The sequence below is a fragment of the Natator depressus genome, chromosome 14, assembly GCF_965152275.1.
Source record: "Natator depressus isolate rNatDep1 chromosome 14, rNatDep2.hap1, whole genome shotgun sequence".
NCBI classification, from domain to species: domain Eukaryota; kingdom Metazoa; phylum Chordata; order Testudines; family Cheloniidae; genus Natator; species Natator depressus.
This window is the reverse complement of record NC_134247.1, coordinates 14,821,105-14,845,429: the sequence shown is the minus strand read 5'-3', so window position 1 is coordinate 14,845,429 and position 24,325 is coordinate 14,821,105. Positions and strand designations below refer to the sequence as shown.

The following is a 24,325-nucleotide window of genomic DNA, read 5'->3' as shown; positions in this document are numbered from 1 at the left end:
TGCCTTCTTCCCTGTCCCCCAAACACTCTGGCTTTAACTGAGAGTGTGAGTGAAATCTCTTGCCCCACCCTAAAGTAAGGTGAGATATAAGAAACCTTTTAGTGGTATAAATCTTTTGGTAAAATTTTAGTCACTTTTCTGATTAGGCCATCTGTTAATTTTAGTAACATGTATTCTTGTGTTGGTTGTACTTTTATCTCTCTGTGCTGATGGAGTTAAAGTAAACTCTAGTCTTTGCAAAATGTCTGTCATCTCTGCTGGTGCCAGTACCTGGTCAAAAGCAAATACCCACAATCACACTTAGCTGGTGGTGTGGCAAAGACTATTACAAGCCTGGGATGGTGGGTGTATTTTTTTTATTCATGAATTATTTTCCTGGTTCAACCTGATTGAAATCATCTGTCAGTCACACTCAGTTTGGTTGTTTTCTGGGGCTGCTGATGCTGTGATGCATTTTCTGTTGTGCAAAATACATAATTACACTACCTTACTTGATGGTAACAGTGAGGAGCAAAAAGTTTCTTGAGTGACTTGGACATACAATGCAAGTTCTCATTTTTCTCTCTCGCTCTCGTGACATTCACTACGTAATCATTTTTATACAAATGTATTTAAAAAAACCTTCTCTAACTTGTTTGTAGCTGTGGTGCCTGATGTTCAGATAAATCTCACCCACAGTCATGAATGCTAGGTAGCAAAAACTAGTTCTGTGTAGCAACTAGCAATTGCTAATTAGTGTGGCTACCGAGAGACCTCTTTCATTTGAGTTCTGTCATTCAAAATAAAGGAGGTGTCACCCTACAACAGTCAACATGTATGTTACATGCCGTGTAGTTGTGGCTGTGTTAGTCCCAGGGTATAGGCAAGGTAGGTGAGATAATATCTTCTATTGGACCAACTTCTGTTGGTGAGAGAGACAAGCTTTCAAGTCATGCAGAGCTATTTTTCAGGTCTGGGAAAGGCACTCTTAAGTGTGTCAGCTACATGCAAGATGGAACAGATTGTTTAGCATAAGTAAAAAGAAAGGGAGTACTTGTGGCACCTTAGAGACTAACAAATTTATTTGAGCATAAGCTTTCGTGAGCTACAGCTTAGGGTTAGGGTTAGCTACAGCTCACGAAAGCTTATGCTCAAATTTGTTAGTCTCTAAGGTGCCACAAGTACTCCTTTTCTTTTTGCGGACACAGACTAACATGGTTGCTACTCTGAAACCTGTCATTTAGCATAAGTGGTTAACACATATTCTAAGGCAATGGCTCTGAACCAGGGGAACGCATATCCCTGGTGGGTACGTAGAGATTTTCCAGGAGTACATCAACTCATCTAGATATTTCCTTAGTTTTACACCAGGCTACATAAAAAGCTCTAGTGAAGTCAGTAGAAACTAAAATTTCATGCAGACAATGACTTGTTTATACTGCTCTATATACTATACACTGAAATGTAAGCACAATATTTATATTCCAGTTGATTTATTTAAAATTATATGGTAGCAATGGAAAAAGTAAACAATTTTTCAGTAATAGTGTGCTGTGACACTTCAGTATTTTTATGTCTGATTTTTAAGCAAGTAGTTTTTAAGTGAGGTGAAACTTGGGGGTACGTAAGACAAATCAGACTCCTGAAAGGGGTATAGCAGTCTGAAATGGTTGAGAGCCACTGCCTTAGAACAATGGTTCTCAACTTTTCCCTTTTCAGGCCAACATCTAGATGAGTTGATGTACCCCCTGGAAGACCTCTGTGTACCCCCAGGGGTATGCATACCCCTGGTTGAGAACTGCTGCCTTTGAATATGTCCTAACTACTTACGCTAAACAGTCTGTTCCATCTTGCATTTAGCTGTGATGCTAAGGCAGTGTTTCTCAGATGTGGCCACCAGGGGCTTTTCTTGTGGCCATAGCCTCCCGGGCAGTGATTGGGGTGGAGGCGGGCAAAGCAGCGGCCCTTCCTCTGGGACTGCCAGGAGGGGTTGGGCCCTACCCCCCTTTGGAGCCACAAACACTGGAAGAGCAGACAGTCCGTGTGAGTTCCCCACCTTCCCAGGGATGGTGGGGCTCAGACTTCTGGCTTCCGCCCTGGGGTGGCAGGTGGCAAGCTCCAGCTGTGCGGTGCCGGGCTCTGGCCATGGGCTCTGTCTGCGGGGCTTTGTCTGCACAGTGGCGTGATCCATCCCTTGGCTGCTGGACTTAGGGTCTGGTGCTGGCATCAGGCTCACCACCCCCCTCATCGCCTCTGGCCCCCGCTACCTCCCTACTCACTTCCTCATCTGGGGTTGTTACAGGAGTGGGTGGGTGAGTTTCTGTGGTCTGTGTTGTGCAGGAGGTCAGACTAGACTATCATAATGATCCCTTCTGACCTGAAAGTCTATGAGTCTATGAAGGCTTAATTTGTCCCCAGCTTGCCAGGGCTGAGTAAGTCTGCTGTGAAAAGTGATATTTGTATGTTTGTTAATATCACTTTTCACTACATCCCAGCTAGTTAACAAATTTGCTGCTGTAAAAAGTGATATTAACAAACATACAAGTATCACTTTTCACAGAAGCAGACTTGCTAGAAAGCAAGTCTAAAAAAAAATGCAACCAAAAAAACAAAAGAAGCAACAAAAAAAGACAAGTATATGCAAAGCACCTTATTTGTGTTTCTAATCTGTTTAGGTCCAGTAAAGAATAGAGAGGACTGTATGTTATTTTTATGACTGAGTTTGCACAAACAAACCCTTACATAAATAAATTATGATTTGGACATGTATATGTACATATTTAAGAAAAATTGTCATAGCTGCCACCAGTGAGAGTTGGTGGCTGCATTCTGAGGCTACCAAAAATTTTGTTGTGAGAACCCCTGCACTAAGGGACCATAGAATCATAGAACTGGAAGGACCTCGAGAGGTCATCTAATCCAGTCCCCTGCACTCAAGGCAGGACTAAGTATTATCTAGACTAGGGGTTCTCAAACTGGGGGTCGGGACCACTCAGGGGTTACGAGGTTATTACATGGGGGGTCGTGAGCTGTCAGCCTCCACCCCAAACCCCACTTTGCCTCCAGCATTTATAATGGTGTTAAATTAAAAACACTTTTTTATATATTTATAAGGTGGTTCGCACTCAGAGGCTTGCTATGTGAAAGGGGTCACCAGTACAAAAGTTTGAGAACCACTGATCTAGACCATCCCTGACAGGTGTTTGTCAGACCTGCTCTTAAAAATCACCAATGATGGGAGTTAGGAAGCTTTTTCCTAATGTCCACTCAAAGTAGAGCTGCCTGTTAACACCTCTGTAGTCATAGGACCAGAAAGGGGGGGTTAATTGGTTATAGATTGTTTTAATAAGCCATAAATCCAGTCTGTCTGTTCAGTCCATGTTTTTTAATGTCTCGCAAAGTTATGAGTGTAACCTCCCAGGCTCATCTTTTGAAAGTGTTGTGCAGGTTTCCGTTGAGAATGAGGACTGATAGATCAGATACAGAGTGATCGCTTTTTGAGAAGTTTCAGAGAAGCAGCCATGTTAGTCTGTATCCGCAAAAAGAAAAGGAGTACTTGTGGCACCTTAGAGACTAACAAATTTATTTGAGCATAAGCTTTCGTGAGCTACAGCTGAATGCATCCGATGAAGTGAGCTTTGTTAGTCTCTAAGGTGCCACAAGTACTCCTTTTCTTTTTGAGAAGTGTTCACCCACAGGTGATAAGATGTTTTTGTCTTTCCTGTGAGTTCATTTGAGAATGTAGTTATTGTCTGGTTTCACCCAGATAATTGTTCGCCATTTAGTGCATGGAATGAGGTACACCACATATTGTGGTAGGCATGTATAGGATCCATGGATCTTGAAAGATTTGTGTGATGATTGTTGTAGCAGTGCAGCTTTTGCATCTGTTGTTCTGGTGGAGTCTGGTGCCACTTTGAGTTGGTGTGGTTTGCCTGTGGGGAGCTTGTTTCTGATGATGAGTTTGGAGAAGCTGGGAGGTTGTTTGAAGGCCAGAAGTGAGGGTTCAGGAAAGATTTTTGTTCACGTTAGGGTTCCCATAAATTATGGGTTGTAGTTTTGATCCCACATATGGGTTCCATCATTGGGTGGTAGGTGACAACTAGGGGTGAGCAGTCAAAGGGGATTTTATTTCTGTATTGAAGCAGATTCTCTTGGGATATTTGGGAATGGGCCACAGATCAAGAAAAAGGTGTGCACGTTTTAAGGGGCGTCAGTCCATTTGATTTGCTTTTTGATGGATTGGTGTGTCAAAAGGTCTTAGGCCAGGTCTACACTAGAAACTTTTGCTGGTATAGAAGATGTTGCTTTGGCATGTAATCTTGCTGTCTGTGCAGGTTTTCTAATGACACTTTTAAATGGCAAACTTTTTCTAGGGTGGAGTAGGCTAATTTGCTTTGATTCTGCCCTGTGATATGAAAATTTATTATGCCCTTGGGTGTAGGGATGTAAATAGTGGTTTAAAAAGTAACAGTGTAAAAGTTTTATGCAGGGCCCTGCTGTCATGCGCTGGCATGCCAGGCGCGGGGCCACCGGCCGCCGTGCTCTGGGATGGCAGCAGAGTCCTGGGCTCTGGCCAGTAGCAGAGTTTAATCGTTAAGCATCAGTCTTAACAGTTTTGGTTATCAGTTAACCAGTTAAACTTTTACATCCCTACTTGAGTGTAGTCCCAGATATATACACACATACACACTGGTCACCTATGTCTGTCTTTTTCCTTCTACATTTTCACAGAATGCATAGGCACTGGTTTCCTTCGGGCCCAGGGTGGTGCTCAACCCCCTGTTCTGCCCCAGGCCTTGCCCCTGCCCCCACCCCATCTCTTCCCACCCAGTTCTGTCCCCTCCCCTGAGCGTGCCCCGTCCTCGCTCCTCCCCTTCCTCCCAGTGCTTACTGGACACCGTGAATTAGCTGACTGTGGTGGGCGGGAGGCGCTGAGGAGTAGGTGGGGATCTGGCTGCCAGTGCGTGCTAAGCATGTGACAATTTTTTCCCATCAAATGAACTTGCACAGGAAAAGGTAAAAGACAAAAAATACTATACCACCAGTGGGTGAACAGTTCATAAAGTGATCACTCTATCTTATCTCACAGTCTTCATCCTCAAAGGAAACCTACACAACACCTTCAAAAGATAAGCCTGGGAGTGTAAATTCATAACTTTGCCAGATACTGAAAGTCATAGACTGAACAGAAACACTGAATCTATGTTTCAGAGTAGCAGCCGTGTTAGTCTGTATTCGCAAAAAGAACAGGAGTACTTGTGGCACCTTAAAGACTAACAAATTTATTTGAACATATGCATGAATGTTTGAATGGATGCATGAATCTATGGCTTGTTAGAACAATCTGTAACCCACTTAACCCTCCACCTCAGCCTCTTTTTTCCTTCCCTGCATGACTGGAGAAGTGTTAATGGGGCACTTCTCCTTGAATGGTCCCTTGAAATAGTTTAGCATAAGCAGTTAACATCTCTTTTTGATCTTGTACCCAGAGTGTACAGATAAATACCTTTCCCAGACCTGAAGAAGAGCTCAGTGTAACTCACAAGCTTGCATCCGATGAAGTGAGCTGTAGCTCACTAAAGCTGATGCTTGAATAAATTTATTAGTCTCTCAGGTGCCACAAGTCCTTTTCTTTTCACAAGCTTGTCTCTCTCACCAACAAAAGTCAGCAGTGCACGGAAAAATGGTAACCACTTAAAGCCAGGGGGTGCAGCAGCAGCAACCCTAGTTCCAGCACCCGTGACAAAAGTTGATCAAATAAAAGATACTGCCTCGCCCACCGTGTGTCTCTCTAATATCCTGGGACCAACATGGCTACAACCCTGCATCTGTCTCGTCTGAGCAGAGAAGGTTCTGCTCTCTGTAAGAGTGATGCCTGAGGGGTGAAAAGGGGTGTGCGCGCGCTGCTCTTAAGGGGGAGACTTCGTGTCACATGGGGGATAAGAGCATCAAGGCAGGGTGCCCACCTCCCCTGTGCTGCCTGTGTGTTTCCCCCCCATCCGCCTCCCCACAGCCTGAGGTGCCGCCGGAGTATGGAGCCGCATGCCGCGAGGGCGCTGTGAGAAGTGCTTGCTCTTGCTGTGGCTTGGTGTAGTGGGACTTGCTGGGGGCTCGGGGGCTGGCTTAGTTCCCCGTCCTCCCCGCACGCTGGAGTGGGGGAGCCTGCGCTGTGCCCGCTGCACGGCAGACGTCGCTGCTGCTATTGGCCACAGCATGTGTCATTCGGTGCTTCCTGGCTGAGCCCGGAGCTGAGGAGGAAGCGGCAGAAAGAGGAAGCGGCAGCCGGGTCTGGGTCGGGAGGAGGGAGAGGCGCAGGGCGCGGCCCCTGCCATCCATCCGTGCCACAGTTCCCCTGATGATCAGTCTCTCTCTCCATCAGGGCAGATCGTCCCTGGCTCTCCCTTGCATGTGGTAGGCGGAGCCAGAGTCCCTGCAGCAGCCGGTCAGAGGGAGGGCTGAGCCGGGAGCCCCCGGAGGAGGAGAGGAGGCTTCAGAGAGAGCTCCCTTCCCACCCCCCCGCACTGCTGTACGCTGAGCAGCCCCAGCATGGAAGCCATCGCCAAATACGATTTCAAAGCCACTGCAGACGATGAGCTGAGCTTCAAACGGGGGGATGTCCTCAAGGTAAGTGCAGGGGAAGGGATCAACGATACTTCCTCCTTTCCACTCTTTTTTTTCCTGAGACAGTCGGTCCGCAGCATCTTTTGAGTCTCCACCCCCCCCCATTTGCCCCCATAACCCATTTCCTCTCCAGTCTCTCCACCCCAGAGCCACTTTGATTGCAAAGGACACAGTTTTAAATTTTTGTGTTTTATTCAGTGTATAATCAACAGAATCTTCCATCTTTTCAGACTGTTTAACAGCTGAGAGCTAGCTATACCATAGACCGTCTCCAGTAAATGTGAAGTGCTGAACATATATTATTAATTGAATTATTTTCTACAAGATAAACATTTAAAGTAATTGACACCAATTTAGTGTTTCTTTCCTTTGCCTTCTGCCAGAAATTCTTGCATCAAAGAATAATTAGATAATCTTTTGTCACCACACTTGTCAAATATTGTTACTGAATTTTACTTCTGTGTTGATAAACTTCAGTGATAAATTTGCAACACTGAGTATTTAATGGAACTCTGAAGCTGTAAGTAAATGCCTGGGGTGGATTAGATGGGTTTTGTGTGTAGATTACTCAATATACCAAAGACCTTTGAGTCCCCTCCAGCTTGGCAGCATAAAGTTATCTGTTCGCTTTTAAAAAATATTTATATGCCTAAAACTGAAAAAGATCCAAAAATAACAAACAATGTATCCAACAAAAACAGAAAATGTGATTTATTTTTTTTTTGTAACCGATTATAGTGCATGGTTTTTATAAAGATTCTAAACTACACTGCCTTCAAAATAAGAAAAAAAGTCTAGTGTAATATTTGCATAAGTTATTTTTTCTGTAGTTAATTTATACATGTTTGTTATCAATATAAAATGAGAGAGATCTTTTTTTTCTTCCAAGCAATTGAGCCTTTAGCAGTTTAGCTTAAAAAGTTTAAGTCCAGATCTTTACTCTCCAAAATGACCTCAGGTAGAAGGTTGATAATTAAAAAACACACTCATTAAAGCCTCAATCCCACAAAGATTTCGGCACATAAGTAACTTTGTGCATGTGAATATTCTTCACTGGAACTGTTTACCTGCATAAAGTTACAAACATGTTTAATTTTTTCTGAGCTGGGGCCTAAGAAATAGCAGCTTATTCAAGGAGTGGTGAAGAGGCAGAATTTAGTGTGATTCTTTTGCAAAACTGGTATTTGACTACTTAATTGATAGACATGCAAGAAATGCATGGATTGTGCAGTCACCTTTGTATTTTTATCATAAACCATGATTTCGCGAGTGTATTAGATAAAATGGATTGAAATTTAGTTTACAGTGTCTTAGAAAACTAGTTTCTTACATATTTTAGGTGGGAGGCTAATCAATTCAATTAAATGTATGGTTACAAAAAAATCCATTTTGGGGTGGTTCTCTTGTAGTTATGTAAACCAAAATGGCTTTGACTTTTAAAATGAATAAATCTGCTCCTGCACATTCACATGTCTCTTACCCCTAAATTGCATTAGGATTTATACACCTTAATTACATTATCTACGCGAGTTACTGCAATAGCTGCATCCATTGTTGCTGCAACTGTGTGCTCAGAATAGTGTCAGCTTTAACCTTTTTAGATCAATTTTAGATCTACTGTGGAAGTGTAAGCATCAGATTTTTAAATGTTTACATTGACCCTAATTTTTAAATTTGCTAACCTGAGCTAGTCTGTTGGTTTGTGTTTAGTATCTTGCCTTGGCTTTGTATGCTATATTTGAAACAGCACAATTCAGGTTAAAAATTGTAGAAACATCTGTAAGACTCATAGAAAATGCTGACCAGGAAGGAAAACTGAAGGACATATGTATTGTACTTAAATATTTTTTTAGTTTGAAATGTACTTTTGGTTATTTTAATCTGGTCCTGTCTAGATGTTTGGGTTTAGTTAAGGGTATGAAAAAATGGCTGGCATAGAGAGAACTATCACATGTTCAAAAGGTGCTTCCTTCTGTAACAACAGCACCATAGTGTAGAGATAAAGCAGGATATTTGTAGAGATTTTTTGTTTTGTCTAAACTAGAAAAATTAGTACCTGTATTACAGCTGCTGCTATTGGTACTAAGTACTATACTAATGTATACAGGGCTCAGGCACTCTTATTGCCATCTCATGATTATTATTTTTGTCAGATTGTGGCAAAAATATGTACACTCTTGCTACCACATATTCTGGCAACAGCCGAGCTGCGTACGGGTACTAATTTTTCTAGCCTAAGCAAGGCTGACATTGAGAGAGTCCTTGCAACCCTCAAACTGTATCTCTGGTTCCAGCTCAGATACCTTTTATCTTCTGATGTAACCTTAATGATTCTGTTACTGGAAAGGTGATATTGACTATAACTTTAAGGAAGTGTTTGCCTGTAGTTTCCTAGTCTTAAGTTCATTTCTTTGTACAACACTTGAAAGTAAATGTGAACATGAACAATACTCAGCACTATTATAATAAATTTAGCCTTGCAGTGCTTTTGTATGGGGTTGAAAACTATTTTCATTCACAGAGAGTAAACTGAGGCCCAGAGAAGTTGACTTGCTCATGTTGCACACAAATCCAGGAATAGAACCCAAGAGCCCTGGCTTCCAATCAGTTCTTCTGACGATAGACACCTCAATGCACCACAGTGAGGGCAGTTCTGGTGTTCAGAACAAAAAATTTTCAGCAGCAATGTGAGATTGTACAAGTCACTTCACTCAGAACAGTGTTTGTGGCACATCTGGAGTGAGGACATTCAGAGTGACTAGTACCTTTGGGCTGTGGAATTCGGTTATGCTAAGCACGCTAAATCCGTTGGCACGTCTCTCTTGAATGCATCCGATGAAGTGAGCTGTAGCTCACGAAAGCTTATGCTCAAATAAATTGGTTAGTCTCTAAGGTGCCACAAGTACTCCTTTTCTTTTTGCGAATACAGACTAACACAGCTGCTACTCTGAAACCTCTCTTGATTGAGAGATCTCTGATAATCTCACCAGATCCTGGCTGAACTCTCCCTTTCCCCATTGTCATGCCTAGTAGCGATCTATCCTGAAACCAGGTCAATCTTAAGTGCATATAAATGAGTAAGACCTTCTAAGGGGAATAAACAGTAATACATGGTGCAAATCTAATGCACTCCCAGAAGAAGGTATTTCTCACTCTTCACGGTTCTCTGCTGTACAAAATTTAGGTTGTTGAGAAAAATTACATATCCTGCAAGCAAATACATACCCCCTTTCTTACATCTTTCCATGACTTGCCATAATTAGATACCTACTTTGAAACAGTGGTGAACATCGCCCTCTGATGGCGTGTGTGACTTAGAATGCTGTACAGAGAACTGTTAGAAACTGTTTGTACCATGTTAAGGAATGAAGCTAAATCTAAAATGCTTACTGCTGCTTGTACTTTCATGATGCTGTCTGTGAGGAGGGAAGAGAAAGCTGCATATTGTCTAACTTCATCTGATTTCAGCAGATAACTTGCCTATGATGTCATGGTACCATTATTGCAGTATACCCACATATTCTGGACTTGATTGAATAGCATTTGAACTGTAGTCATTAAGCTGCTTGTTAGTAATCTTGTGGCTATGCTCCAAAAGTGAGTGAAGATAATTGAATTTTGACTTGCAACTCTGTAAAAGAGCTGAGTCAAGAGGAAAAGTGCTTGGCCTTTTCCTTTGTGGGCACTGTGATAAAAAGCTTGTATGATTTTGTAACTCTTTTGTCAGATGATTCTATAGCAGTGCATGGTATTACTGTGCAGGAGATTCAAGTTGACGTCTATCTTTAGACTTGACCTTTGGGCAAGCGGAGCTTGGAATTTATTCAGTCTGCCCCAGAAAAAGGAAGGGGTGCTATTTCCACACAGTGTCCCCTATTATTTGCTTCTCAGTCATTGACTGTGTGCGTATGCAAGACCACCTTTCTGTCCACATTCTGGATACTGCTGTATGAAAAAGGGTGTTGGTAAATGGCATTCTCTGAAAAAAGTGAAGAAAACTGGAAGGTTCATGTCCGTTTCCCCCCCCCCCCCCCAAAAAAAAAAAAAAAAAGAAAAGAAAAGCCCACATTCAGATACAAGAGGGTCCCAGTTTTAAATGTACTCATCTGGCCATTTTATGCTTTTGTGTCTGGATGTGCATCATGATGCATTTAGACGCTCTGCTTTCTCTTCACATGCTGTCTGGTGCCGTTAGGACCAGTTACTCTCAATCTGTGCCTATGTTCATTGAGTCTAGGTCTTATATTACAGTTTCTCAGGAATTTATTTCTGGTGGCTTCTGGTTTTGTTGGCCTACGTGCCAGCTGGCAAGTATCCAGACCTAAAGTGTGCTGATACTTGCTTTTGGTTTGGCAGTGGGGTGTGGAGAGGAGGAGAAATTGTCCAAAGATTCCATTAGCCAAAGCTAGGCTCTTTTCTTCCCCCCACCCTGTTTAAAATATACAGCTACTGAAATAATTGTGTTTTATTTCAAACATATACAAATATCCATAGGCACCAATCCTATACTCTGTCTATTCCATATATTAAAAACACACAAAATAATACAAAAGCCCTAATCATCCTGATCCATTTCCTCTCCTGAATCCAGAAAGAATATCCACCCCCCACCCCAAAAAAAGATGGGCTTTGTGGCATGCCTGGGAGATTAACAAGTCTGGAGATCCTTCAGAAGATCAGCGTTCTGTTCCCTGTAGATGTCAGTATAGTTCAGGGGCAGCTTATTGCAAGAATTTTAAATGTATGCGATGTAAATGCCCAAGACAGTAGATTTAAGAGTCTTCTACTTTTGAGTTGCACTTTGCTGTTTTTCTCGAGTCCTTAACGGGCGATTACATTTTTCAGTAACTTCTTCGTTGCACCTAAATCAACTTAACTACAGTTAGTGTTTTCTCATTTCTGCAGTGTTGAGACTTGGGTTATTTTAACTGAGTTATCAAGGCTTCTTCCTATTCTGAACAGTGAGATCAGTTCATCATTTGAGCTCCACAATTGCCTGCTCTTCATGTGATTTCCCCCCAGCACGCGATTCATTCTCTTTCCCTTCAGACTTCAACAGGATTGAGTGTTTCCAAATAGTAGTGCTGAGACTGCGTTTTCAGTTCCTGCATGAAAACCATTTTTGGGCCTGACTACAGAGCAACATGTTTGTGTACAGGAGGGGTGAGATGAGCAAGGGTGGCAGGTCCTCCGTCTATACTTCCTTCTCCCACACCTTCAGTGACCTCACCTGTGTTTGCCTTTATGTAATGGTGTTTGTACTGGCAAGCAGAAACAGGACATTAGCTTCAAGCAGTGGGGTTTGGAGTGAATCAGATACAACTGATGTCTGCATTAAGTGTGTGAAAGTCCATTGTGTAGGTGTACTTGAGGTATGTTGCTTGATTGTTGTGGGAGAAAATTGGGGTTTCACTTAAACATCTTCAAGCTGCTGTCTTTCAAGTAGGGAGACCAAATAGGCCAATACTGTGGTCTGATGTGAGGAAGAAAAGCTGTCAGCAAGCCGCTGAAAACCTGTAAAGATGTTCAACTGAAAACTATAGTAATGGGGTGGGGGGGGAAGGGGGGTTTTGAGATGTTGGCATTTGAAGAAATATCTTCTGAAGACATAGAATGTTTTTGTTTGTAATAGACTTGTAGATCAATATTTTAAAGTTAACCTGATGTCTTGTACTGCCTTGAATACTAAATAGTTATTTTTCATATGGACTTCTTTCCAAAGATTGGTTTCAGAGTAGCAGCCGTGTTAGTCTATATTCGCAAAAAGAAAAGGAGTACTTGTGGCACCTTAGAGACTAACCAATTTATTTGAGCATAAGCTTTCGTGAGCTACACCTCACTTCATCGGATACATAAAAGTGGAAAATGCAGTGAGGATGTTTTTATACACATGGATCATGAAAAAATGGGTGTTTATCACTTCAGAAGGTTTTCTCTCCCCCCACCCCACTCTCCTGCTGGTAATAGCTTATCTAAAGTGATCGCTCTCCTTATAATGTGTATGATAATCAAGTTGGGCCATTTCCAGCACAAATCCAGGGTTTAACAAGAACGTGTGGGGGGTGGCTAGGAAAAAACAAGGGGAAATAGGTTACCTTGCATAATGACTTAGCCACTCCCAGTCTCTATTCAAGCCTAAGTTAATTGTATCCAATTTGCAAATGAATTCCAATTCAACAGTTTCTCGCTGGAGTCTGGATTTGAAGGTTTTTTGTTGTAATATAGCAACTTTCATGTCTGTAATCGCGTGACCAGAGAGATTGAAGTGTTCTCCGACTGGTTTATGAATGTTATAATTCTTGACATCTGATTTGTGTCCATTTATTCTTTTACGTAGAGACTGTCCAGTTTGACCAATGTACGTGGCAGAGGGGCATTGCTGGCACATGATGGCATATGACATTGGTGGATGTGCAGGTGAACGAGCCTCTGATAGTGTGGCTGATGTTATTAGGCCCTGTGATGGTGTCCCCTGAATAGATATGTGGGCACAGTTGGCAACGGGCTTTGTTGCAAGGATAGGTTCCTGGGTTAGTGGTTCTGTTGTGTGGTATGTGGTTGCTGGTGAGTATTTGCTGCAGGTTGGGGGGCTGTCTGTAGGTAAGGACTGGCCTGTCTCCCAAGATTTGTGAGAGTGTTGGGTCATCCTTCAGGATAGGTTGTAGATCCTTAATAACGGTTGGAGGGGTTTTAGTTGGGGGCTGAAGGTGGCGGCTAGTGGCGTTCTGTTATTTTCTTTGTTAGGCCTGTCCTGTAGTAGGTGACTTCTGGGAACTCTTCTGGCTCTGTCAATCTGTTTCTTTACTTCCGCAGGTGGGTATTGTAGTTGTAAGAATGCTTGATAGAGATCTTGTAGGTGTTTGTCTCTGTCTGAGGGGTTGGAGCAAATGCGGTTGTATCGCAGAGCTTGGCTGTAGACGATGGATCGTGTGGTGTGGTCAGGGTGAAAGCTGGAGGCATGTAGGTAGGAATAGCGGTCAGTAGGTTTCCGGTATAGGGTGGTGTTTATGTGACCATTGTTTGTTAGTACTGTAGTGTCCAGGAAGTGGATCTCTTGTGTGGACTGGACCAGGCTGAGGTTGATGGTGGGATGGAAATTGTTGAAATCACGGTGGAATTCCTCAAGGGCTTCTTTTCCATGGGTCCAGATGATGAAGATGTCATCAATATAGCGCAAGTAGCGTAGGGGGCGTTAGGGGACGAGAGCTGAGGAAGCGTTGTTCTAAGTCAGCCATAAAAATGTTGGCATACTGTGGGGCCATGCGGGTACCCATAGCAGTGCCGCTGATCTGAAGGTATGCATTGTCCCCAAATGTAAAATAGTTATGGGTGAGGACAAAGTTCAGCCACCAGGTTATCCGTGACATTATCGGGGATAGTGTTCTTGACGGCTTGTAGTCCATCTTTGTGTGGAACGTTGGTGTAGAGGGGTTCTACATCCATAGTGGCCCGGAAGGTGTTATCAGGAAGATCACCGTTGGATTGTAGTTTCCTCAGGAAGTCAGTGGTGTCTCGAAGGTAGCTGGGAGTGCTGGTAGTGTAGGGCCTGAGGAGGGAGTCTACATAGCTAGACAGTCCTGCTGTCAGGGTGCCAATGCCTGACATGATGGGGCGCCCAGGATTTCCAGGTTTATGGATCTTGGGTAGTAGATAGAATATCCCAGGTCGGGGTTCCAGGGGTGCGTCTGTGCAGATTTGATCTTGTGCTTTTTCAGGGAGTTTCTTGAGCAAATGCTGTAGTTTCTTTTGGTAACTCTCAGTGGGATCAGAGGGTAATGGCTTGTAGAAAGTGGTGTTGGAGAGCTGCCGAGCAGCCTCTTGTTCATATTCCGACCTATTCATGATGACAACAGCACCTCCTTTGTCAGCCTTTTTGATTATGATGTCAGAGTTGTTTCTGACAGCCCCCCAACCTGAAGCAAATACTCACTAGCAACCACATACCACACAGCAGAACCACTAACCCAGGAACCTATCCTTGCAACAAAGCCCGTTGCCAACTGTGCCCACATATCTATTCAGGGGACACCTAATCACAGGGCCTAATAACATCAGCCACACTATCAGAGGCTCGTTCACCTGCATATCCACCAATGTCATATATGCCATCATGTGCCAGCAATGCCCCTCTGCCATGTACTGGTCAAACTGGACAGTCTCTATGTAAAAGAATAAATGGACACAAATCAGATGTCAAGAATTATAATATTCATAAACCAGTCGGAGAACACTTCAATCTCTCTGGTCACGCGATTACAGACATGAAAGTTGCTATATTACAACAAAAAACCGTCAAATCCAGACTCCAGCGAGAAACTGTTGAATTGGAATTCATTTGCAAATTGGATACAATTAACTTAGGCTTGAATAGAGACTGGGAGTGGCTAAGTCATTATGCAAGGTAACCTATTTCCCCTTGTTTTTTCCTAGCCACCCCCCACACGTTCTTGTTAAACCCTGGATTTGTGCTGGAAATGGCCCAACTTGATTATCATACACATTGTAAGGAGAGTGATCACTTTAGATAAGCTATTACCAGCAGGAGAGTGGGGTGGGAGGAGGTATTTTTTCATGCTTTGTGTATAAAAAGATCTTCTACACTTTCCACAGTATGCATCCGATGAAGTGAGCTGTAGCTTACGAAAGCTTATGCTCAAATAAATTGGTTAGTCTCTAAGGTGCCACAAGTACTCCTTTTCTTTTTGCGAATACAGACTAACACGGCTGTTACTCTGAAACCTGTCATTTAATGTTGCTTCCCTCAGAAACCTTCGTAGCAAGAATGAAGTTAAAGTATGGTATATTCCAGGTTGAAGGTGTAAAGTAATCTTTACCAGCATCCAGAGCAGGAGGAATAAATGCATTCCTCCTTGAAAATGGCTTCTTTGTTTCTTTATTTGGTAGCCATCTGAGGTCTCCTTCCAGGGCTGTCACTGAAAGCAGAACAGATTAACTCCCTTCTGGTCTGCTCTGTACCCCGTAGATTTAACTCTGTGTAATTCAGGATGCCGGTTATCTCTTTGGCTAGATGGTGCCAGATGACCTACTGATGAAAACTAGTGACAGTCAGCTTTTAACGTCATAATATGCAGAACTGTGTACACTGCTATAATTTATACTGATAATCATTCCTGGACTGTAATCTATCAGCCATATGGCTCCTGCTAGATTTGGCTATGTCTGCTGGCTTGTCTACAAGGCCCAACCTGTCCCATAGCTGTTTGTCATCTCAATTTCTTAAATTGATCTTTCAGTACAAAAATAAGCACTCACAGAACAGCTTTTGGCTCTTTCAAATTATCTGGTATGACTTATTCAACATATGTGTTAAGCTGCTACAAACGGTGGTGCGTCTGTGTGATTTTATTCATTGGCTGAGAGAGGTTCTGCACTCTACATTGTGGCAATTCTCCCTTTTGTTATGCAATAACTTCTGAAAATCCAAAATTTCAAGGAATGTTCTAGGCATCAATTTCAGTGACAACTAAAATCACCATTTGGTCACTCACGATAAAGAGGTGAGCCAGTGACCTCACAGATGCCTGTGGAAGAAAAGCAGTCACTCTATATAGGGGTGAGGCAGTCATCTGAGGGTGAGGGATAGGGCCCTATGTACCCATATCTCTGCTCAAAACCCTCTTGATTGTGATGAAAACCAGAAAAGCGTAATTTCTCCAATTTTTCTGACTTTCACCAAAATCAAGATGGTTTTGAGCGGAGTGGTAGGTGTAAGTGGCCTGTCAAAACAAGCCTTTGCAAAAGAGTTTGACTTCTGACAAGTGCTTTTCAGAGTAGCATCTTCATTATACCATCAGTGTCTGCTCATCACTGAAAGTTGCATTCTATCTCTAACAGTAATAATCTTTGCTTTATTTGCTCTCTGGGATTGGAGACTTATTATAAGCATTGCATCAGACTAGAAGGTGGAAGTCTAGCCTAGTGGTCATGTTCATCTCAATGACTTAAGTTCATGTGAAGTTCTTGCAGTTTTTATTGTGTAGAGTGAAACCTTCTGTGTTTTTTAGTCCAGTGCTGCATGCAGCAGAGGTGCAGGATATTAGATACTGGTGCAGCACTTGGATAAGGTCATCTATTGGAAGTATCAAAGGAGGTGCGCTAAAAGAGACTAGGACAAGATGAACGGGTGCTACTTGAGTGCTACCCACAATCTCACCTTCAGTGTAGAGCAGTTCTGGTGTAAGGAAGTCACTCCTAGTCAAAGGAAGAGCAGGCGCAGCCATAACAGCTTAAACAAAGGAGGCTTGGAAAGACTTTGTACAGAGAATCCTTTTCAAAGCGTGAACAGCCAGCTCTTCATTGACACACTAATGTTTGAATATGTTGATATAACTGTGGACTGATATCCAGACAGGACATTTGCATATTGGCTCCATGTGTGGCATTTCTACTAACTGGCAGTTCAGCTGCTAGCCAGTAAAGACTAGTCATGGTTTGTGGCACACCCTCTCCCCCCCCCCCCCCCCAACCATAAGAAAGTGACCCGGCAACCAGATTTTTGTGTTTTCCCTGATAACTTTACAGCTAAAAATAAATCTAAATCTCAGGTAGTAATCCTCTCTTGTGGTGTCTAATAGGGCTCAGAATTCTTGTGAATTGTCCGGGATTTTATATTAAGATACCTGATTTCAGGCTCTTGACATTTTATATTCAGTTTGTTCTGTTGAGTTAGCAGCACACAAGACTGAGTGAATTGCATGCCTTCTGCATTTCTTCACAGATCAACAAACTGATACTGCATTAAATGTGGTGCACAAGTTCTTATCTATGGCTTTATCCCACAACCGTTTTTGCTGTTTAGTTTCCTCTGCTGGCTCTGCAGTAGCGGTTAAACGTCATCGCCAAAGTTGGGCTAACATCAGTGAGTGGTGTGCACATGAGGAAGTAAATAAAGCCATGTTCATTTGAAGTTTCATTATAAACTTGGGAAAGAGGGAATCAAAATGAGAGAAGAGGAACTTTTTCTGGGGGGGAGGGAGAAGGAGAGAAGAGAAAGAAAGTTGCACTTTCAAGATTTTTATCTGGAGAGTAAAGAAATAACTAGTTTCACATTTTATTTTAAATGCTGCTATTCCACTTAAAATGAATACTGACCATCCCAATATAGCATTCCAAGCTTCAACCTCCCTTTTTGTCAGGCTGTATTTAAGCATTTCTGCTTCAGTCGCAGGCCCTGTTACATGTTTAATGGCTTGATTTCACAAAGTGCTGAGTTCCTTCATGAAGCAGTCTTGTCATATCTTGCAATATTATGACTTAAGTGGAGAAGAAAGTGGGTGCTCAATGGACTGATGCTTGATGTAGCATGACCTCATTACTGTGGTGGTGGTGGAACTGCCCGACTAGATAAGACAATTCTAGTGAATTATTTGAAAGAAACTTTCCACTGATTTTTGTATGGGATATAATCTAAACATATGGAAAGGTACAACTGACCTCTTTCAATAGGGCACAAGAAGTGTACTGACAGTCTTCAAAACTGTATGTGATTGGAATTATAAAGCCTTTAAAAAAATCTTAGATCAGGAAGCTAGCCTGTAATACTCTGATTTAGTTTGTAGATACATCTGACACTTGCATTTTAATTTCAGAGTTCATAATTTTCCTCTGCTTGCATTCCTTTTACTAGGTGAATAGTTTCTAAGACATAAATAGCACAATGGAAATCCTACTTGAGTTATCCTAAAAACATAAATGGTGAAAAACTCAGGAAAAAAGAAAAGAATGTTAATTGACGATTATGAAAACTTTTCTCTAAATTTGCATTGGTGAACAAGAGATGTTTCTTTCCATTTCAAAGGCAGAACAAATCAATTCATCTTTAGACCTACTTGGGGAGTAGGTTAAGGCAACAGCTGGAATAAGTACAAAGTTTTAGGGTCTCCCTCTCTGGCTAGAAAACAGATTATCAAGCAATAATTTTATAAATAATCCTGAAGTTCAGTGCTAACCTATATAAATAAAGTATGGAAGGGAAAATATATGCTTGTGTCTGCTGAATTTGGTTTGCTTCTCTGTATTCAGGTCAGCATGCACACAGTGTCATTGTGAACTGCATGTTCATATAGCAGCAGCAGCTAGAGCTCTGCGCAGAGAGCAGAAAGCATTTCTTTCAGTTCAGATGAACTATAATTATATTGTTACTCTCTAAAACCCTCTTATTTAAATAATTTTTCTCTGGAATTTACACTTTCTTCAATTTTCTGAACTATGTCTTTGCTTTAACTTGTACCAGAACATTACAGGTTTAAATGTGCCTGGGGGTTTGGGGAGAGGGGGAATACTTCATGAGCTATGTATGACCCAGCAGGTTCCACTAATAATAGCAGCTAGGTTAATGCAGATGACTTGTGGTCTGAGCTAGTCTGCTCTTTGGTTTGCATGATCAGCACCAAATTCTAGCCATGCCACTCTAGCTGAGGTTGAGTAGGTTTTTCCATTATCCTTCTGTACAGTCAGATTTCAGATACGATATGCTTATGGGAGCTCTACTCCTTGGACATGATAAATACGAAAATGGCATTTCAACAACTTCAGTCTGATTTTCAGCTGTTGCTGTTTACCTGTGGATTATGGTCTAATTGAGTAAAAGAATTATTGATTAGTGGTGCTAAAAATAGCTGTTCAGATCTGATTAACTAGGTAGTTAAATTCCGGACATATGCCTTGATACTGGAAATCAATTCACTTATCAGAAAGGAGTTAAAATTGGTCATTGAATTGTGGAAATCCTATATATCCTCTTCCTCCCACCCCCATAGCTTCTCTGGAAAAATCTCACAAAATGACTTGCGGGATTGTACCTTTGTTTCCATGCAGAACTGGTATTGTGCAGTTCCAGTCGGTTTCATCTGGTCTTAATAGTGCTGCTGGAGAAACCACTGTCTAAGCACATCCTGACGGCACTCTGTGAAAGACTAACAGATGGACGGTAGAGAGTGACAAGCATATACCAAAGCTATGGATAGGGAAGAAAAAGCCAGAGAAGTACAGAGAGGGAAATGGGAAGGAAGTGCTAGTGGTAATGGGGCCTGATAGCTGAAACTCATTTTTAGGTACTCACGGATACCTTCCATAACCTGACATCCAAATAGTCACCTTGCAAAAAATCAAATGTGTATCAACTTTCCTTGTTTGGTCAGAGTACCTGAACATCTCTGTGCAAATGTTACATAGCTGAAACTTTTCCTTTCGTCTTTTAAATATAGTTTTTTTTTGTTTTTGTTTTTTTAGTGCTTATGAAAAGTGCCACCCTGAGCTGGAAACTTACAGCCATAGAACAGGTACAGCACAGACCACCAATGCAGGTTTCCCTTTGCCCCCTTCAGCTACACATACTTTGCTCCACTCAGGCCCCTACTCTAGTGGTACTAAAATTGTGTTTTGGCAGAACATGATTTAGCCAGGCATAGTGATCAGGGGACAAACAATGTTTAAGCTGATAACTGTTTTTAAATTCAGTGTAAATGCAGTGGCCGTCTCTATTTTGACCAGCTGATCTGGGTTTAAACAGTCTGATGCAATGCTAAACTGTTTTTCAGAACAGTTTTACTCCCATTGCAAAAGAAAGCTAGTATGCCTTAGCCTCGTCCTGGAGAAGACCACTTCTAGACTTGAGGGGACAACTTACTCACCCAGCCCATTCAGTCCTTATTCCCTACCGAGACTGCCAAGAAGGATGCAAATTGTGATTTACAATTAGGTTCGGCAGAATTCAGTTTTTATTTTTATAATTTCAGCAGGTGTCAATGTTTGTGTTTAAACTTTTTTTTTCAATTTTTTTTAATTATGGGAGAGCAGGGGTTCGACAATATTTAAGGACTGACATTGAGAATCCAAAAGCTAAGCTTTATGAATGCCACATAGTTGTCTGCAGATCTAGCTCAGCTAATGCCAGAGCTGGCTGTTTTAGCAGAGCTGTAAATACATGCTTTATGCAGCATTCATTATATACATTATGTATACATTATTACGATGGGACTCTTCTCCAGCAGCATTTTTCTTTCTTTTCCTATCTGTACACTTCTTTTATCGATGGAAATATTTTTTTCATCTGTTTGCATGTGTTTGTTGAAATCAACATTTACCAACATTTAGAGATTATAAATAGGCTTGGAAGGATTAGATTTTTGTGTCTTCTAGGAACTGGACTGAGACCCTCAACTGTCTCCATGTAGGCCCCCACAAGAAAACAAGAAAGGTTATTAGGTTTGATCGTTCCTGACCTGGGCTTTATTTATATCAGAGATCCAAAAGGGAAATGCACTGTCTACCATTACTGATCCTTTGAGCCATCCAATCTCTTCAGTTATGTTACATTCCAAATTTTGTTTGAAAAATTTTGAACACTGCCAAGCATGCCTCTCACAAACTCACCACATTTTGTGTCCTGGAGTGGACATTTCCTCAGAGCCCACTCTTTTCTATAATCTTTCCAGCAGTTGCCTTCACTCAATCCATTACAATAAAAGTAATATTAAAAAAAGGAACCAGCAACACCATAACTTTACTTCCTTCTCTCCCCTTTGCCATCCTCCATTCTTGCACTGTCATGCAAAACCTCTCTTTTTTTGTGTTGGGATCATGTTTCCAGTCACTCTACAGCACCATACACAACTGTGATGCTATTTACATTATAAATAGTAATAAGACATCCTGCAAAGTTAAGGGACATTAACACTTACATGATTCGACTTGTTGTCTGTATTGAGAGTAGTTGAATTATCTTTCCTTCCCTCAAAGCTGAAAGGCCTTAAACGAAAGAGGTTGCACATATTAATCTACAGCGCCGAAAGTCTTCAGTATAATAGCTACTACTCCAGATTTTTTGTCTGGTAGCACTGAAGAACTGAATTCTAATCTTTTTGTTCTTTAACATACTGTCCAGTTTTGTAGGTCACTCTAGGAACAATTTACACCTGAATGTGCAATCTATGGTGAAATGAATTTATATGCCGTTTTCATGATGAAGAGTAAAAAAAGAGCTCTTCACATTTTGTTTATAATAATGGCTGTTGCTACATTATTTTTAACTAGTGCATTTGTAGAGGTGAGTAGCCTAGGAATCTGAGGGGATCCATAGCCAAATAACCCACATGAAACCTAGATGGTTGAAACTTGCTGGAAACCACTCTGGGTTGTCTCACTAGTTAGGGGAATAATCTGCCCTGTGCTTAGGGCTTGACTCTGCATTCTGTGTAATCACTTTGATTAAATGGAGGTCTGAGGTGAAGGACTGCTCTTCTTCCTTTTATAGCCTTGCCCAAAGAGCTCAGCTTCCAAACAGCTGTTTGAAACTCAGCTTAATTGGATAGCTATATTTCCAAGGAGGTTTATGGCTGCATATTAGCAATATTGCTATAAACCACCTGGGACCAGCTGGCATCCTGTTGTGTCATATCGATCTCTAATGTCTCTATGGCCAGATCCCTATGTTAGTGAGTTAGTGGCATGAATTTGTGCTTGTTGGAATTTTGAGAGTTCAATCTTGTGAAAATAACCCCACCACAGATTTGGAGAATGATTTGTAAAAGTATCCATGTGACACTTGGTCTACAACTTCTATTTTCTTGTGCAGGGGCTATTAATTATGAAGCCCTCTCCCCAAGGCCTAGAGAGGGTCACAGGTCAGGCCATTGATCTCCTGATTGGAATCTGCCAGTAGAGAAGAGTTTAGCATTGCTGAGATTTACAGTGGAAATACTGTGCTCCTATCAGGTGTTTGGGAGCTTATAATTAGTCTGTGATCAAAAACTATGCCTTCGGGGTGTCAGTGACCTGCATTATGATATTCCTTCCATGGTATTGCATTGCAGCTATAAAATGTTCTATTCTTGTATTTTAATTTGTTCTTGACCTGGAACAGTTCTGTTAATTTGGGATGGGTTTTAGTTAGCCCTGATCTTTTTTCTCCATTAAAATTTGTTTCCTCAGCTGTCTGACTTAAGGTTCTGGGCCTTGTTGCTGCTCTCCTGCATTTAGTGTCTACGTATCTGCATTGTTCATGTAAGGACGTTCTGATTTTGCCCACACACTTCAGTGAGTTTAGGGACCAAGGAAGAAATAACTTTTTTAAAAAAAAGTTTATGGTACTATCAATAACATGAGACTTAAAATAATTCATTTTTAATTGTTGAGGTACAGTATAATTAACTACATGTGTGAAACCAGAATAGACCGTCAGTTTTGTCTGTCTCTTTGTGGAAAGAATGCTCTTCTTAATTTAAAAATATGCTAGGATATGCCATATCCTTCTGTACCCATTTCTAATGGTGAGTGACCTAAATAAAAGTATTTTATTTTCTGTCTTTCCCCAACCCCCATAACAGTGAGCTGTAATGATTGCTATAGGCTCCATCAGTTGGATGCTCTGAATGTTAATTGCCTGCTTTAATATTAACTTAGTGTAAGAAAATTCCATGTAAACATTTTCTTCTTTATAGAGAATTTGTTCACGTCCAGTTCTATTTATTACCCTTAGAAGTGAAAGAGGAACTTTAGCCTAGTGGAAACTTTCAGAGGCATCTGCTTTAGCGTGTAGGTGTCACCAGTTTCAGCCCGACTCACCTCTCCCCACATTGCATAATTCAGAAGATCCTTTACTGTAAACCTCCGCCATTGTGACTTTAAAAAAAAAAAAAAAAAAATCCAGTCTGGTTCACATGTGGAAATTCTAGCCCTTGCTGCTTCCTGGTAAGGACAGGGACTGGGAAAACTATTCTGACACTGGAGGTAGCTCACACCTGAGTACTGCTGTATAGGCAGAGTTATTACTGTGTAATGGGATCATGTCTCCTCCATGTAACAGTCCTCCAGCAGCGGTCCCCCAGTGCCCAGCAGTGATCACTCTGGGCGCAGTTGTGAACTCTACTGCTTTAGGTGTCAGACTGGCAGCCACCCTTTCCCCCTCAAAATATCCTGCATATTTTTGAAATGCCTTTCCCTGACTGCCCGGTTTGGTGAGCACACCTAGTGGCTCTCTCTTGTTGTGTGCAGCTGCCCAGCCAATCATGCCAGTTACCTCTTGCAGACATGCTCCTGCTTTGAGTGGAGAGGAGGTATTGGATGTCCTGGGTTTGTATGGGTACAGATATGGACCAGTTATAGAAATGTGGACATCTATGAAGGGGATCAGCAGCAGTGATACGAGAAAGTGAAGGAGCTGTGACAAGCATACTGCAAGGCCAGGTAGGCCAACAGTTGAACTGGTACAAAGCCGCAGACCTACCTCTTTTACGATGAGCTGCATGCCATACATGGCAGAGAGCCCACCAGCACCCTTCAGGCCACTGTGGATACTTCAGTGGAGCCAGAGACGCAGACCCGTACTGTGAACAGTGAGGAAGAGGGGAGAGGCATGGGCGGGTACCTGGCTATGCCATGAGCTAGGACTTCTTCTTTGGGACTCTGCCTCAGTCTAGCCAATACCACCAGGCAAGCCCAACACAGGGGAGGGGACCTCTAGTAAGTGTGTGCGTACGTTTTCCCTTACAATGTTTAAATGTAAAGATGGCACCAGGGCCATCCCAAGTTACTGAAGATACAGGTATCTACTGTTTTTCATTGTTATATGTACAAGAAGAGGTAGTGATACTACAAACAGAGGTAGCTATAGGTTTTTGTTTGTTTGGGTTTTTTTTGTTCCTCTGTATGATTGAGTTGGGATGGGGGGAGGTTACATAGGGATACCCCTCGTATCCTCTTG

General features: G+C 42.0%; 1 protein-coding gene across 3 annotated transcripts in view; it reads left to right on the top strand.

Moving 5' to 3' along the window:
- Positions 1-24,325, top strand: part of GRB2 (growth factor receptor bound protein 2) — an 83,175-nt gene that overhangs the window by 14,266 nt on the left and 44,584 nt on the right. For 2 of the 3 annotated variants that reach the window (XM_074970632.1, XM_074970630.1), the window contains exon 2: positions 6,362-6,606. In XM_074970632.1, coding sequence (XP_074826733.1) covers positions 6,529-6,606 — 78 coding nt within the window. In that variant the 5' untranslated portion in view covers positions 6,362-6,528. The remainder of the gene's footprint in view (positions 1-6,361; positions 6,607-24,325) is intronic. The other variant, XM_074970631.1, reaches the window with a different exon arrangement.